This window comes from Carassius gibelio, chromosome B4 (genome assembly GCF_023724105.1).
Source record: "Carassius gibelio isolate Cgi1373 ecotype wild population from Czech Republic chromosome B4, carGib1.2-hapl.c, whole genome shotgun sequence".
NCBI classification, from domain to species: Eukaryota; Metazoa; Chordata; class Actinopteri; order Cypriniformes; family Cyprinidae; genus Carassius; species Carassius gibelio.
The window spans coordinates 5,771,877-5,788,087 of NC_068399.1; the positions used below are offsets into that span (position 1 = coordinate 5,771,877).

At 38.2% G+C, this 16,211-nt stretch overlaps 2 protein-coding genes across 3 annotated transcripts; one reads left to right on the plus strand and one right to left on the minus strand.

Annotated features, from left to right (window-relative positions):
* The first annotated feature begins 9,559 nt into the window (after positions 1–9,559).
* Positions 9,560–10,697, plus strand: LOC127956077 (nuclear apoptosis-inducing factor 1-like). The gene is made up of 2 exons (XM_052553854.1): positions 9,560–10,231; positions 10,425–10,697. Exons 1-2 carry the CDS (start codon positions 9,826–9,828, stop codon positions 10,694–10,696), a joined length of 678 nt encoding a protein of 225 aa, XP_052409814.1. The 5' UTR covers positions 9,560–9,825; the 3' UTR covers position 10,697.
* On the minus strand, positions 10,471–12,213 carry LOC127956019 (putative nuclease HARBI1). Of its 2 annotated transcripts, none has more exons than XM_052553768.1 (3): positions 11,160–12,213; positions 10,715–11,079; positions 10,471–10,574 (listed from the first exon to the last, which is right to left on the minus strand). In XM_052553768.1, the coding sequence occupies exons 1-2, from the start codon at positions 11,833–11,835 to the stop codon at positions 10,718–10,720; spliced, it is 1,038 nt and encodes a 345-aa protein (XP_052409728.1). In that variant the 5' UTR covers positions 11,836–12,213; the 3' UTR covers positions 10,471–10,574; positions 10,715–10,717. The 2 variants fall into 2 exon arrangements, with proteins under 2 accessions (XP_052409728.1, XP_052409729.1); XM_052553769.1 differs by having other exon boundaries at positions 10,513–10,630.
* Between the last annotated feature and the right edge of the window lie 3,998 nt (positions 12,214–16,211).

The window sequence follows — 16,211 nt, forward strand, 5'->3', positions numbered from 1 at the left end:
TATAATTCTGTAAGAATCCTTATTTTATCCTGCACATCTCTAATGCCTTTTTTTTGTTCTTGCAAGTCAAAATTGTTTATTTTGTACATAAAAATGGTTACATTTTAGAGTAAGACTTTTTTGCTTTTGATATATCTGTCTTGAATTTAATAAAAATCACGTGAGTCTTTAAAAAAAAGGAATGTATTACAATTGTGCTCATAGTAACTAGCTAAGTTAAGCTTCTCAATGGCTTCATTATTTTAACTATCTATGCACACAGCTTAGCACAGTACACATTTAGGCATGTCCAAATCCACTTTTACTGGTTTGAAGGCGGAAACAGTCTTTCCCTGTTTTTTGTATGGAGTCCTTACCCTTCGTGTATCAGCATTCTCATCCCCCAAGATTCTTCCTGTCTGCTTGTCCTCCGAGTTCCCTTTCATGTCCCTTTTCCTTTGTTTGTTTATTTTGGACTGTCTTTTTGGTTTTGACCTTGGCTGTGTTTGACAACGATTTAGATTACCCTTTATTGAATAAATACCTGCAATTGGATCTCTATCTCCCTGCGTCTCTCTGGTGCACGATCTTCACAGTATTCCTTTGTATAATAATTAGGTGTGGTTTGGGGCGTAACATGCAGTAATCCAATCAGAGTGTCAGAGCGCCTCTAGGAGAGTTGTTCTTTCGGATACACTTTCCGATGTATTAAGATAGCAAAACGCCAAGATTTATCCTGAACACACTTCCCTGCAAGACCAGCACGACCATGAGCACAGGGCAATTTGCTATTTTAAAGATGTGAGCGCTTGATGGGAAATTGACAACTGCATTGGTCTTATACTAGCAAATACAGCTTGCATCTGGCTTTGTGCTGCACTGTGAGGGTTGCAAGATAGAGCCCCTTGTTTCAAGCCCTGAGTATTGACAGAATACAAAGGCTTGTTAACTTGCCATTTAAGGATTTAATGGCAAAATTACTTAACCTACTCATTGATGGAATTTTTTGCACTGATCATGGGTAATGCAAATGATAAAACATTTTCATAAATCGAAATATTTCATAAATTTCAAAAAACTGTGCGGTAAACGAGATCACTGCACAACTCGCCTCTTGCCTCCACCTCTGTTGTTTTAAAGCTCATGGTTCAATTTAAGTTTGTCTTTTTGTTGTTATTTCACTACGTTTCCCCCAACTTGACCACAACATTCTTTTGCATAGACTTAAACACTTTGTTGGCATCAGTGGAAGTGCATTAGCATGGTTTAAATCGTACTTATATGACTGCCATCAGTTCGTAGCAGTGAATGAAGATGCATCATATCGATCACAAGTGCAGTATGGAGTACCTCAAGGCTCAGTACTAGGGCCGCTACTCTTCACGCTTTATATGTTACCCTTGGGAGATATCATCAGGAAACATGGTGTTAGCTTTCACTGTTATGCTGATGATACTCAGCTCTATATTTCTTCACGGTCCGATGAAACACACCAATTTGAAAAACGAATGGAATGCATATTCGATGTAAAAAACTGGATGACAAGTAATTTCTTACTGTTAAATTCTGAAAAAACAGAGGTGTTATATATAGGACCTTAAAACTCTGCATGTAATAACCTAGAACACTGTCTTAGACTTGATGGTTGCTCTGTCAATTCTTCGTCATCAGTTTGGAACCTAGGTGTGCTATTTGATCGCAATCTTTCCTTAAAAAGCCACGTTTCTAGCATTTGTAAAACTGCATTTTTCCATCTCAAAAATATATCTAAATTACGGCCTATGCTCTCAATGTCAAATGCAGAAATGTTAATCCATGCATTTATGACTTCAAGGTTAGACTATTGTAATGCTTTATTGGGTGGTTGTTCTCTTTAACCTGGCTTACACATAACATACTAATATGCTTTTAATATCCAAATCTGTTAAAGGATTTTTAAGCTGCATTAATTAGGTAAACCGGAACCGGAAACACTTCCCATAACACCCTATGTCCTTGCTACATCATTAGAAGAATGGCATCTACGCTAATATAATATATAATATACAACATAAGATGTATATGACTTTGTTTCATCAGAACACAGTTTTTTTTTTAGAAAGAAATCCAGGTTTTGCAGATGCATTATCTGGTGCTATAACATTTACAGTCAAACAAGAGAGAAAAGGTAGAATGACAAGAATCCACATGTCTCCAGTTAATCAGGTAATGTATTCTGATTTGAAGCTCTATGTTTGTATATAAAACAATTCAAAAAGAAGACCACTATTGGTGGTATCAATATTCTCTTGTTATTAAGAATTTCACAAAAGAGAAGGGAAGCAGGAATCTCCAGTGATACGAATTGTGATATAAGTAGTGCTTGGCCTGTGTTTATTCGGTGGATTTCAATGCAAGAAGAACGGAGAGAATTTGTTTTCCTGAAAGAATGTACTTGGCTATGGATGCATGTAATTTAACACAGTGCCACCAATATTTCATAATTTTAATGGAAACAGTAAGTAGTTTTATGCACATATACATAGGTCCAGGTTACTCCTGAAAATTTATTTGTGTTCTGATGACAAAAAGTCATAGACATCTTGGTCAGCATGAAAGTGAATTGTCAGTAAATTTTCATTTGTTTAAACTATTACTTTAAGCAAAATTTGGAAAGAAGACATTCTGAGAACTATTTTAGATACAATCTAATCAAGGATTAAAAAAATGTATATCATTTCAGGGAGGTCAGAGAGCTGCATTGAACGATGGATGATTACCCTTGAGGGCCGTGTCATTTGTGAGGGTGTACACCCAAGATTTCTGACTGCCGTAGCAACAATGTTTGCAATGTACTACGTCTTTAACCTTTAGTATCCAGAGGAGGCATGTGGCACATTGGAATTCATTCAAAGGTATTTTATTCACCTTTTACTGTGACCTGTTAATTTGTCCCTTTTATTACTCCATATATTTATATTTAATACATTTATTACACTAAAAAAAGGTAGTCTGTAAGTTTTGTCTTTTACATTTTTCTATTAATATACATGTATATTTATTAATCCCCTTAGGCGATTTGTTGGGATAAAGCCTGAAAAAGGCTCGAAGACTGGCAGAGGCAAAGTCGTTTCGAAGAAAACTGGAAAGATCGTGAATAAGAAGTCAGCTACTGTCAACCCCAAAGTTGCATCCCTGCTAAAGAACCTCATCGATTTTGAATGGGATTTTGTCTAGGTAACTAAGCTTATTTGCTCCCTAATACTTACTTGTTCAGTGGTATTAACCCTTTGGAAATGTTACATCTTACAAATTTCACTTTTTCCACAGCATTGTAGATGTTTAATTGGATGTGCTTAGTAAAGACATGGTAGATTATGATTGTGTGTTGTTGGCTTAAAGAGATCACCCAGTAATGAGAACTTTCTCACCCTCATGCCATGAGGGCAACCAGATAAACATAAATAAGGATTTTTAATGAAATAATCCATCCATAATAGTCCATAAAATGCCTTTAAAGGACTGTCACTAGTTCAGTGCTTAAAAAAAATGTGACCCCATCAGATAAATCAAGGCCAAACCATAGGCATGTGTGAGAAAAATACTAATAAAGCTACAAGTACTAAGATAAATATAAATTATTGCTTTTGGTGTACTGTCAAATAAGCACTTACATTGATGTAAATGCATTGTGAAGCTTACATCGCAAGCATAAAGGACTGGCACAAACTTCACAACGCACTTACATCTGAATAAATTATTTACAGTTGAGAGTTAAACATATTTTTTTCACAGCTATTGTTTGGCTTCACATTAATGTCACGATCACTGTTTGTGTTTTTTAGATGTGAAACTAGTGGCAGGCATTTTATGAACATCACAGTGATTTAATTCCTTGTCTTCTGTTTTTATCTTAAGAAAATAAGTCATATATTGTAATTGGCATAAGAGTGAGTAAATTCTGAGATTTCTTTAGGTGAACATTGTTTTGCTTGTACCCGTGTCTGTTAAGAAGATAAGATTTTATGACCAGTCAATGCAGAAAATCAACCAATTTTGAATGGTTCCTTTGGCTTTACTTCCCACTTGTGCTCTCAAACATACATGTACCTATTCAGCATAAACATGTATTCATGCACAGTCCCCAACATTCTTGCACTATACACATATGCACACCTATAATATGCAGATGCTCAATCACTAAATTGTTTACTCCTTTCTGGATAACTAGAAAACCCAATCACTTTTACACACAGTTGAACTGCCTGGTCTTGTCTTGACCTGCAGTTCTGTTAAGATTGTGTTTTGTCATTTTTTCCTCCTCTACTCGGCAAGGAATCTGTCAGACGTCCCTCTAGGTAAGAATGACAAAGTTAGTCATAAAATGTGCACATTTACACAGACAGTTTTATTTCTTAAAACATTTACACAGATAGAATTTAATTAAAAAATCCTAAAAATTTCATCATATGGTTTAAAGTATTTTATACACTTGGTTAACACTTTAAGGTACACCTAACAAAACAAATGCTGTTTAATCCAGTCCTGCAGTGCCTTCATGAAGATGAGAAATTAAATGTTTAGTTTTTGTTGAAACTGTTTTAGGGAGTGATTCAGTGCTATAAATATTTTGAAGAATGTACTTTGTAGTGATGCTGAACCTGATTCCATATTACAGAGAGGTGTTTCTGTTATTTAGATTAACAGAATAGATCATTAAATAGAAAACTGTCAGTACATAATAGTAACAGCACAAACTACATCCTCCAAAATCATCATATTACTGAATCACCTCAATACAATTTAAGCAAAAACAACATTGTAACCATTATTGCAGGATGAATTAAAAGTAAACTGCATTAGTATCCTCAAATTGAAAAGTGTCTGTATACAGTACATGTCCTGTTAAGAAGCATCTCACCTAGTCCGAGTTTTTCCACTCAAACTCCATTAGGTGGCGAAGGAAGGATGACACTCTGTTGTTGATTACTGTTGTCTTCCTCTTGACGACTTCCTCTGTCTTCCGACTCACTCCGGTTTTGGCGGTGCACTTTGTTCCCTCCTCTGGGTTTATCCTCAAGAAAAACCTTTAAGCAAGAGTAAATGAATGTAAGAAGAAAAAAAAATCAAATTCTGAATTAATATAAATACAATTTAAAGGAAAATGAATTTTACTATACAATTGAAGTACAAAAGAATCTTAAAAACAGGCTTAAATATTTTTTGAGTCTGTGTGCTGTATTTCTTAAGCCATGAGCAAAAAAAGGCATCTTAGATTTCCCTCAGTGCCTTTGCTTTAAATGTTTTAGGTAACACTTTAGAATAATGGTCCTTCATTGAACGGATAGTTCACCCAAAAAAATAAATTCTGTCGTCATTTATTTCATTTTGGGGCACCATTTACTTTACGTTTTTTCCCTACTATGGAAGTGAATTGTGCCTCAAAACTGTTGAGTTGAGAACAAATGAGTACCGTATTTTTCGGACTATAAGTCGCACCTAAGTATAAGTCGCATCAGTCCAAAAATACATCATGATGAGGAAAAAAAACATATATAAGGAACCCTTGAATATAAGTCGCATATATTTACAACCAAGAGAAAACATTACCGTCTACAGCCGCCAGAGGGCGCCCTCTCGCGGCTGTAATGTTTTCTCTTGGTTCTTGTCTCTTAGTTTATTTCTCTTGGTTCATGTCAAATAAATTTTGATAAATAAGTCACACCTGACTTTAAATCGCAGGACCAGCCAAACTATGAAAAAAAGTGCTACTTATAGTCCGGAAAATACGGTAGTTCTACAGTATCACTACAGCTACTACCAATAACTAACATGGAAAAAAGAATAACTAATCAGTACATAATTGTAAATGTAGGACTGAGATATTTTTTATTAGGTAATCAATAATTTCTGAATGAGATTGGCCTCATTAAATACTAATAATTATGAAATACCTTTTTACTAAATAAATTACTAATCACAACATTATCCTGTGTCTGAGTAATTGATTACCTAATAAAAAATATCTCAGTCCTACTTTACCATTACTTATTAATCTTCTTTCCATATTAGTTATTAACCCTGCATAGTTACGTAAAATGACAGACAATTATTCTAAAGTGTTTTCATAAATTATATTTATCTGCCAAAACAATCCAAAAATGTTGTTTGTCCAGGACTGCTTAAATTCCACAAGATAATTTTATCTTCTGGAATTACATTTTTTTTTGTTTATTTTGGCAGATGAAATATAATGGTACCCTGGCTAGTTACAGCTACAAGAAAGTGAAAAACATAATATAATTTTGAGGTTAAGTTAAACATGTTAAACTTTGAGTTAACAGAACAAAACAATATGTGGAGAACTGAAGAGGTACTTACCGTTGTATGAGTTCCAGTGTTGCACAGGCAGTCTCCTGGTATTCAATGTTGAAAATGTAGAAGAATACAGATAAGGCATCTGCAAATCCCAGGTGCTTATCCAAAACATAGGCCACCTTTCCCTCAATGCTTACCATCCACTTTGTGGAAGAGAGAAATGTGTTCCCAAAAAAAATAAAAAAAATTACAAATGTTTAAAAGGCAAACACTCAATGAAGTACACTAACATTCCTCAAAATATTCTCTTACCAAGCATTATGAGTCTTGGTGTGGCTGGAAGGCTTATGTCTTTCTGGATGGATAATCTGATTTTTAATCGTAATTCTATATACTCAGTCTTTTTTTTTTTTTTTTTACGTTAGCTTTACCTCAGTTTTTAGCCCCAATGCTGACAAGAAACCGTAAACAGTATCCAGAACCGTGAGCTCTGGCCTCTGCACTGCACTGCTAGGTCCTAATCTAATTCGTAAAGCACCCTGTCGACCAAAATGTCAAAAATGAGGAAAAAAATAAAAATGACACCGTTTAAATGCAAAAAACATGATGATATTAGTCAACTAAGTTAGAGGCCAACATTATTTATTAACTAACTTCGTCTTAATTTAACGTTTAGCTTAACTATGCTCGATAAAGAAAAATCTTGCTTTTAATCTGTAATTCAATAAACTTTCCGTGACAGAATCTCCAAAGCTCACGCCACGCAAACAAGAGGACTCAGAAGAAACTTTGTCCACCATGAAGGCAAGAGCTGTTGAATCTCTCAAAATCACCGGGCAGTCAACCAATCAATCAAGGAAAAGGGTATCCCCAGACATCATCTACACAACAGTGAGTCCCAGCCAGGATTCCCTTATCAGCTCAACGCGAGCCAAGGAGACGAAACGACACAGCAGCCAGCAGCACAACCAAAAGTAAAGGCAAAGAAATCCTCTATCTATTGCTGAAAAGGTGCAAGTTGTAAATCACTTCCATCACTTCTACCACAAAAGACTGCTTTTTAAGTTATTTTCCTGATGTATCCAAATTCCTTAGCATATCCAAAACCTTAGTACAACTTGATGATGTAACAGAAACTATGGACTCTCTCTTTTCTAGCAGTTTAAATAGAGTTGCTCCTTTACGTTTAAGGAAGGTTAAGGAAACCATTATGACACCATGGTATAATAAGCATACTCGCTCCCTAAAGAGAGCAGCCCAAAAAATGGAGCGCAGCTGGAGGAAAACAAAACTAGAGATATTTCGTATTGCTTGGCGGGAAATTAACCTATCCTACAGAAAAGCATTAAAAACTGCTAGATCCGATTACTTTTCTTCTCTTTTAGAAGAAAACAAATATAACCCCAGGTATTTATTCAACACAGTGGCTAAATTAACGAAAAATAAAGCCTCAACAAGTGTTGACATTTCCCAAAATCACAGCAGTAATGACTTTATAAACTACTTTACTTCTAAAATTGATACTATAAGAGATCAAATTGCAACCATTCAGCCGTCAGCTATATTATCCAACCAGACCCCCTGAGGAACAATTCTACTCACTCTCTACTATAGGAGAGGAAGAATTGTATAAACTTGTTAAATCATCTAAACCAACAACATGTATGTTAGACCCTATACCATCTAAGCTCCTAAAAGAGGTGCTTCCAGAAGTCATAGATCCTCTTCTGACTATTATTAATTCCTCATTGTCATTAGGATATGTCCCCAAAACCTTTAAACTGGTTGTTATTAAGCCTCTCATCAAAAAAAAAAAAAAAAAAACACAACTTGACCCCAAATAACTAGTTAATTATAGACCAATCTTGAATCTCCCTTTTCTGTCCAAGATACTACAAAAGGTGGTATCCTCACAATTATATTCTTTCTTAGAGAAAAATGGTATATGTGAGGATTTCTAGTCAGGATTCTAGGGCCGTGACGGTGGTTGATTTTTACCACCGCGGTAGTCATGTATCATGTATCAACATCATGTATCAGTCATGTATCAACAACAACGGTGTTGATGAAAAAAAAAAAAAAAAGAAGAATATATATATATATATATATATATATATATATATATATATATATATATTAGTGTCAAAATTTGCTCGTTAACGAAGGCAATAACTTTTTTTCATTTTAACGTATTCTAAATATTTAATGTAGGGGCGGGGATGACCACCCACTGCTTCTGTCACTTTTTTTCTCATGACAAGAAGTAAATTTATTAACAGGAGAAGTTTCAATTACGCGCTCCACTTCACTTTATTATCAGGTGCAAGTTAAGCAAGCGCGGATGGTCCTGTGTTCAAAGTCGTCGGTGCGCGCTTCCTTTGTGCATATCCTTTCATATCAAACTGCAAAATAAACTATGTGCAAGTAGTGTCGTGGTCAGTTAAATAAATATCAAAGAAACAATGCAGTTAAACAAGAAAGTAGCCTAAATAAGAAAGTTAAATACACCCCGTCTAATGGACGCGAGCGACGCAGCGCGACAAAATACTCATAAGCAGTAATGCTACACTGGATGCAGCACAACACGACATGATAAATCCCTGTCCGGTCTGTGAGGTAGGCTACTGACACAGAGTTCAAATGGCCTCTATAGACACTAGACAGACTAAACCTGTCGCAACACGGTTGTGTTGCATCCGGTTTATTTTTCCGCCACCAAGCAAGCTCAGTAACTCCTCATCTGCACGCGCTCTCTTTGAAATAGGAATCGCTGCCATATTTCTTGTTACCATCTTTTATTTATCGCTGTCTCGTTTGTATTTGGCCAGTTTGGAGAAAGCCTCACCAAACCTGACCAGCCAGCGTTTGCGATCACGAGAACTTGTGCAAACGCTGATGGGTGACATGAATGCAGATGGCTCCAGATCGGTGATGCGGTATTTGCTTTCCCAACAAGATCCATCGCCCAACACTAAATTAATTTGCTGAATGCATAAACTGTATTTTCCTGCAATCAAATCTGCCAATCTAAAGGAAACGCTGTTGTTTGAGGTAATTTGTTAATTACCATAGACTTAGAATTTGCAACTATTACAGTTATTACACTTAAATACTAAATTTTGTATTATGCTTTGTGACGTCACGTGCACTACCGCCGGTGGCAGTAGACAACAGCGATAGCAACCGACCACCCCGGTGACGCGGTTGTCATGTCAACCGTCACAGCCATAATTTAGATCGTATCATAGTACTGAGACTGCTCTCCTTAGAGTTACAAATGACCTGGGGCCTCATGTACAAAGACTTGCGTTGAATTCATACTAAAACATTGCGTACGGACAAAGCTGTAAATGTGCGTACGCACAAAAAAAAACAGATGTATGAATCTCTGCGTACGAAGGATTCCACGCATATTCTCTTTGTACATCCCAATTAACGTAAAATTGAGCGCACATGCACGAGCACAACGCCCCACCCAGTCTCCACCCCTAATTAAATCAATTTAAATATGGTAATGAGTCCACTTTGGCAAAAGATAGCAGTAAGAAAATGGCTAAGGCAAGCGGCAAGAAACGAAAGTTTACTGAAAGTGAATTGGAGGTGCTACTATCGGAGGTAGAGACTAGAAAACATATTTTATTTGGAACGTTGTCCTCTGGAATTAATAACAAAAGGAAAAAATATGAGTGGGAGAGTTTGGCTGAAGCCGTCAATGCAGTGGGATCTGAAAGTCGCACTGTAAATGAGCTTAAAAAGAAATGGTCTGATATAAAGGTGGACGTTAAACGGAGAACTGCTGCGCACCGACAAAGTGTGGGCAGGACAGGCAGTGGTAAAGGGGTCGATGAACTTACACCCTTTGAGCAGAGAGTTGCCTCAATTATGGGTGACACTTTACTCTCTGGAGTAGTATCTTCTGCTGTGGGAGACTCCGATTTACAGGATTGCGACGAAGGTAACCAATTTCTCGTTTGTTTTTACTTTGGTACATATAGCGTACCTATATTTCATTGTCAAATGCATTCAGTGTAGCGAACCAAAAGTATACACCAGAGATTTTACGGATCCATTTCATTTATTGCAAATGTGTGTGCCCCTTAAAAATGGAACGTACTTAAATTACAGTTAACATTTGCATTTTTATTTAGACCCATATGGCGCAACAGCCGAAACATCCACTTCCCAGGAGGGGCACTCGGAGTCCGCCCCTCCTGAGCAGCCAGCGCCCACTGTGCCCAGCGTTTCCAGTGCTCTCCCCAGTGCTGACGCCCGTCCGTCTGGTCGCGTCTTGACACATGCTGTTTTGGAGTCACAACAGCAAATCATTATGGCCATCGGGGAAATTAACAGTCACCTGAAAAATATCACTGACGCACTCACAGACATAAGCCACTCATTAAAGGAATTGGTCAAAAAGTGAACTTTTGTCTCTGATTACCATTTATATTGTCGCAATCACATGTTGGCGGGCATGAACGGCTTGTTGGTTGGGCTGCACATAAATTGGTCCTGGGTCGGGGTCATCTGGCGGTGCTGCCACCTCACCAAGTGGTATGCCATGCCTATGCGCGACATTGTGCAGCACACCACAGGCCAGCACAATGCGGCACACCTTGTCAGGGCGGTATAACAACATCCCCCCAGTCCTGTCAAGGCAGCGCCACCGACATTTCAGCTGCCCAATCGCCCGCTCTACAACTGAACGAGTGCGAGAATGGGCATTATTGTATCTGCGCTCTCGGTCAGTTTGTGGGTTGGTGAGGGGGGTTAAAAGCCACGTCTTTAGTGGATAACCGCGGTCTCCTGAAGGGTTAATTAATAATTATATGCAAAAAAAAAAAAAAATTACAATTAGATAGGATCATAACTTTAAAGGCACTTACCAAGAAGCCACCCATCACGCACCCTGCCAGCTTGGAGCCTCATCCCAACCATGCTGTTTGTAAGGATGTATGAATCATGGGTTGACCCAGGCCACCTTGCCACAATATTTGTTAGGCGCATTTGTGCATCACATATTATCTGCACATTTATTGAATGGAAATGTTTCCGATTCACATATGCAAATTCTTCTTCAGATGGCGCCTTTATAGCAATGTGTGTGCAGTCGATCGCTCCGATAACATTAGGAAAACCGGCTATCGCTGCAAATTGCATTTTAATGTTTGGCTGGTCAAATGCATCATATGGGAACCTGATATACCTGGCAGACATGCGGATGATCCCGTCCCATACCACTGGCATTGCCCGGCTCAAAGACGACTGGCTTATTCCTGAGCGGTCTGCCAGTTCCCTTTGGAAAGAACCAGTTGCCAGGAAACCAAGTGTTGTCAGCACCTGCAAGGGAACGGGTATTGCGTGGCTCCTCATTGTCTCTCTCTCTAGATTCGGACCCAACTCAGCACAGAGCTCCAAGAGGACAGCCCTTGGAAATCTGAAACGGCTGATAAGCCAGTCATCATCCTGGGCCAGAAAATCATTGTGGTCCCTAAAAACTCGTTCTCTTCTGATTCTGCCATTAGCAATGTCCTCTAATAAGGCCAACGCTGCCATTGCCATAGACTAAGGGTTGTTTCAACCGTTATGCTTTTATATGTTCTTATTTAATTGCATAATTTATATAATTATAAAAAGGCTCGTGTGACAATATATGTCAATTATTTTATAAATTGCAAATTAATTGCAATGCTTCCCACAGGTGGTGGTCCGAGACTTGTAGAACAATTTGTTGTGTAATGTTTGCAACTTCACTTTATTGCCTGTAAGAGTCGCCAACGGACAAAAACAATGAGAAATGAACGTACGCCAGACATGAAATTGGCTTGGAGGAACGCACATTCTTGCGTTAATTTCACTGTTAGTACATCCGACCGTGAGCGTGAAAGCTGGCGTACGCAAAGTTTTTGTGCGTACGCAAGGTTGATACATGAGACCCCTGCTCTTATCATCTGATCGTGGTTGTATCTCTCTATTAGTTTTATTGGATCTTAGTTTGACACACTTGACCACAACATTCTTTTGCATAGACTTGAACACTTTGTTGGCATTAATGGAAGTGCATTAGCATGGTTTAAATCGTACTTATATGACCGCCATTAGTTCGTAGCAGTGAATTAAGATGTATCATATCGATCACAAGTGCAGTATGGAGTACCTCATGGCTCAGTACTAGGGCCGCTACTCTTCACGCTTTATATGTTACCCTTGGAAGATATCATCAGGAAACATGGTGTTAGCTTTCACTGTTATGCTGATGATACTCAGCTCTATATTTCTTTGTGGCCCGGTGAAACACAGCAATTTGAAAAACTAATGGAATGCATAGTCGCTATAAAAAACTGGATGACAAGTAATTTCTTACTGCTAAATTCTGAAAAACCAGAGGTGTTAATTATAGGACCTAAAAACTCTGCATGTAATATCCTAGAACAGTGGTTCCCAACCTTTTTCCTTGGGGCCCCCCCATGTACAAATTTAACAATCTGTGACCCCCCCCCCCCCATAGAATTAAAAAAAAATTATATATATATATATATATATATATATATATATATATATATATATATATTATGGTATGCACATAAGCACACACACACACACACACTGTATATATTTTTTTTTATGACATTTAATGTTTTTTAATGACATTTTATTACATGAATGCACAGGAAATGTTCCTTTCAACTTCAAATGTTTCCTTTTAGTCTAATATTTTAATTTTTACACAACTAGTAGAACGCAGTTGTTTCTCTTTTTTCAGGATTTTGTGTATAAACATAGAATACTGAATGTACTGAATGTTAATTATGAACGGTAGAATGCAGTATGTACATGCATGCATGCACAGATCCTTATTTTTTTACAAGGCTAATCATAACGTCAGCGTAAACATAACGCTAATGTCCACCTTGGGCTTGCATGCCTTTCACTAGTGTTGGAATGTCAGGTGTAATGCCAGTGACAGCCAGTCTAAAATCGCTGTGGACTTCCAGTCTGTTGCTTGACTTTGTTTTTATAGCCACAAGGGTACTGAAGGCTGTCTCAGGTACTGAAAGGAAGAATGATCTTTGTAATGGCATAGTTTGCAAGTTTAGGTGCGACAACAGGTCCCCTGGCTATCCAAAGCCTTTTGAATCCATTCTCCTGGAAGTACTTTTTTGACAGTGAAGTTTGTAGTTCAGCGAGCTCATCTTCACAGCCAAGGTGTAACAGATATGCAGATCATCGATTCATGGGTGGAAATGTTCTCCTCAGCCTGGCTCTTTCTCAAAGAGAGCCATGTTTCTGCAACCCCCACCCCTGCAGGTCGTAAAACTTTACGACCACACAGGACAGGAAACCTAATCCTTACAAAAGAATGGTAAAATGTACTCAAATGTAGTCTTAATGTGTATGTTATTGATTTTGCGGTTCATTAGAAATTTCCCATATAAATTGGGACTATCTGCAGTGCTATCATGTGTTAATCAAATCTTTAAATATGTGTAATTCTGCATTTGAATGTAACTTCATGTTTTGATCATTTATATATATATATTATGTTTAGTATCTTTGTGATCGTCATGCTCTGACAGACCCATTTATCTAGAGCAAAGTAATGAAAAATGTATGTAATCTGAATTACAAACTTGCTAGAATAATCCCTGGAATTTGGACAAGCCCTAGATCTCCAGGGGGTTGTCTCCACAGAGACAAAGGAACTTTTCCCTCCGCTTCAGATCGCGGACTTTCATTGGCTGTTTACGCGAAAAGAGGCGGGGCCATCTCAAGCCATAAGAACGACCGAACAAGGTCCGCCCTCTCTCTTCTTACGCTGACTCCCTTCCCTCCTGCATCGACCAACGTTGCTTCCGCATGGCCTTAGGCTGCGCTCATAGCGCAAGCCCCCCTCAGCACAAGCTCGACGCTGATCTCACGCCACGCTCACATTGGACACTTTGCAAGTATCACTTTCTCTATGGAGATTTAAATGCTGCTTTAAAGTGTTGTTATGATCTGATCGTTGTTGGCTTCCAAAAGTTACTGACTATGATTTCCATACCTGAGCTCCTTATGTGATCTCATTCTACTTTCTCTCTCTCTCTCTCTCTCTCTCTTTTATTTGGATTCAGTTATGTCTTGTAAAGCTTACTGTTTGTATTGTCGTACGCATATTTACTCTGTGTGATTTGTAGTTTGATGTATTACTAGTTTAATTATTAAAAACCCATATACTGACGATTGGCTTGGACTCCACCCCACTCACATTATGAGTCACTGAGATGTCTGATCTATAGCTACAAGCTCTAAATTTAGAAACTAAATTTATCATAAGGATAGGATAATATTTTCATGGCCAGAGAATACTTTTCCTTGAATTATAAGGCGTGATAACTTTATTGAAAATTGATAGGTCAACAGTGGTTTGCTGGACATACCACTGTTTGATTTGCAGTAATTTACAGTAAGAGATATCACAATAATTGGTATGAAGAATGGAATATTTACATATTAATGAGTAAGTTACAGTGCCCTGTGATTATTTATTGGTATAGGCAATTGAGCTATTTTTCATAATCAATCAAATTTAATGTAACTGTCATCTGAGATATAAATTAATCATATTCCTGATTAATTATTCAAATTCCCTATATATCATTTGAGTTAATTATTCTGTAAAACTCATTGTTGCTACAAAGGTATTCCACATCTTCAAGCCTGGATGTGAAGGGATCCATAACCCACGACTCCTTAATAATGCGTCAACATCCGCAAAGCGGGACTTTAATTCCTCCTGTAGCGCAGTCATGTGATGGCAAAACTCGCAAAGATGCACTCGGTACCCCCAGAATGTTGAAGCAGTAGTGGAAAGTGTTGTAAATGCCCCTGCGACATTTTTCCAGCCCTGTACTCTAGCTTGCGCATAAAAGCATCGATTGCTTCTTTGCACTCCAAGATGTTTGACTCAGAGCCCTGCAGTCTCTTGTTGGTCTCATTATAAAGAGTGAATATGTCAGCAAGGTATGCTGTTTTGATCCAGAACCCATCAGTCAGCTGCTCCAACAGTGTGTTTTGATTTCGCAGAAATTCCAGGATTTTATCCTGCAGTTCTAGAAAGCACACAAGCACTTTGCCACGCGAAAGCCAGCGCACCTCCGTGTGTAGCAGTAGAGTGTGGTGCGCTTCATCCTCACACAGTTGTGCAAATAATCTATGGTTGGTAGGGCGAGCTTTAATGAAGATTACCACTTTTACAACTGTTGCCAACGTGTCACCAAGGTCTCTGGACAGTTTTTTACTGGCGAGTGCCTGGCGATGTATCATACAGTGGAAAATTACACAGTCTGGAGCCTTTTCCATCAAACGGCTGTTAAATCCCTTATTTCTACCCATCATCGCAGCAGCTCCATCCGTGCAGCAAGCGACGATATTTGTGTAGGGCAGATTGTACGATGTGAGGTATGAATCAACAGCCATAAAAATATCCTGACCCGTAGTTGTTGTGGGTAAATTGGCAGACATAAGTATGTCCCGTTTCAACTCATCTCCGTCCACATACTGTACATATACGATGAGCACAGACTCTCCCGCTACTGTGGTCGTTTCATCCAGCTGTATGGCAAATTGGACTTCTCTAAGTTTTTCGTGCAACTGTTTTTTGCAGTTTTCTGCCATTTTATCAATTCTGTCTTTAACAGTGTTGTTAGAAAGTGGGACAGATTTAACCTTTTTCAGCTGCTTGTGGGCCACACAGTCCCTCCACTATTTTAATGCAGGCGGGTTTGATTAACTCCTCTCCAATATTATGCGGCTTTTTTGCCTTGGCAATCAATAGCGAACACTCAAAGGAGACTTTAGTAGCCTTTTGTAAATCACTACCTGCTCTTTCGAATACCTTTCTGATATCTGTCGATCTTTTTGACAGAGCCATCTCTTTTTTTCTCTCTAAGAATTAC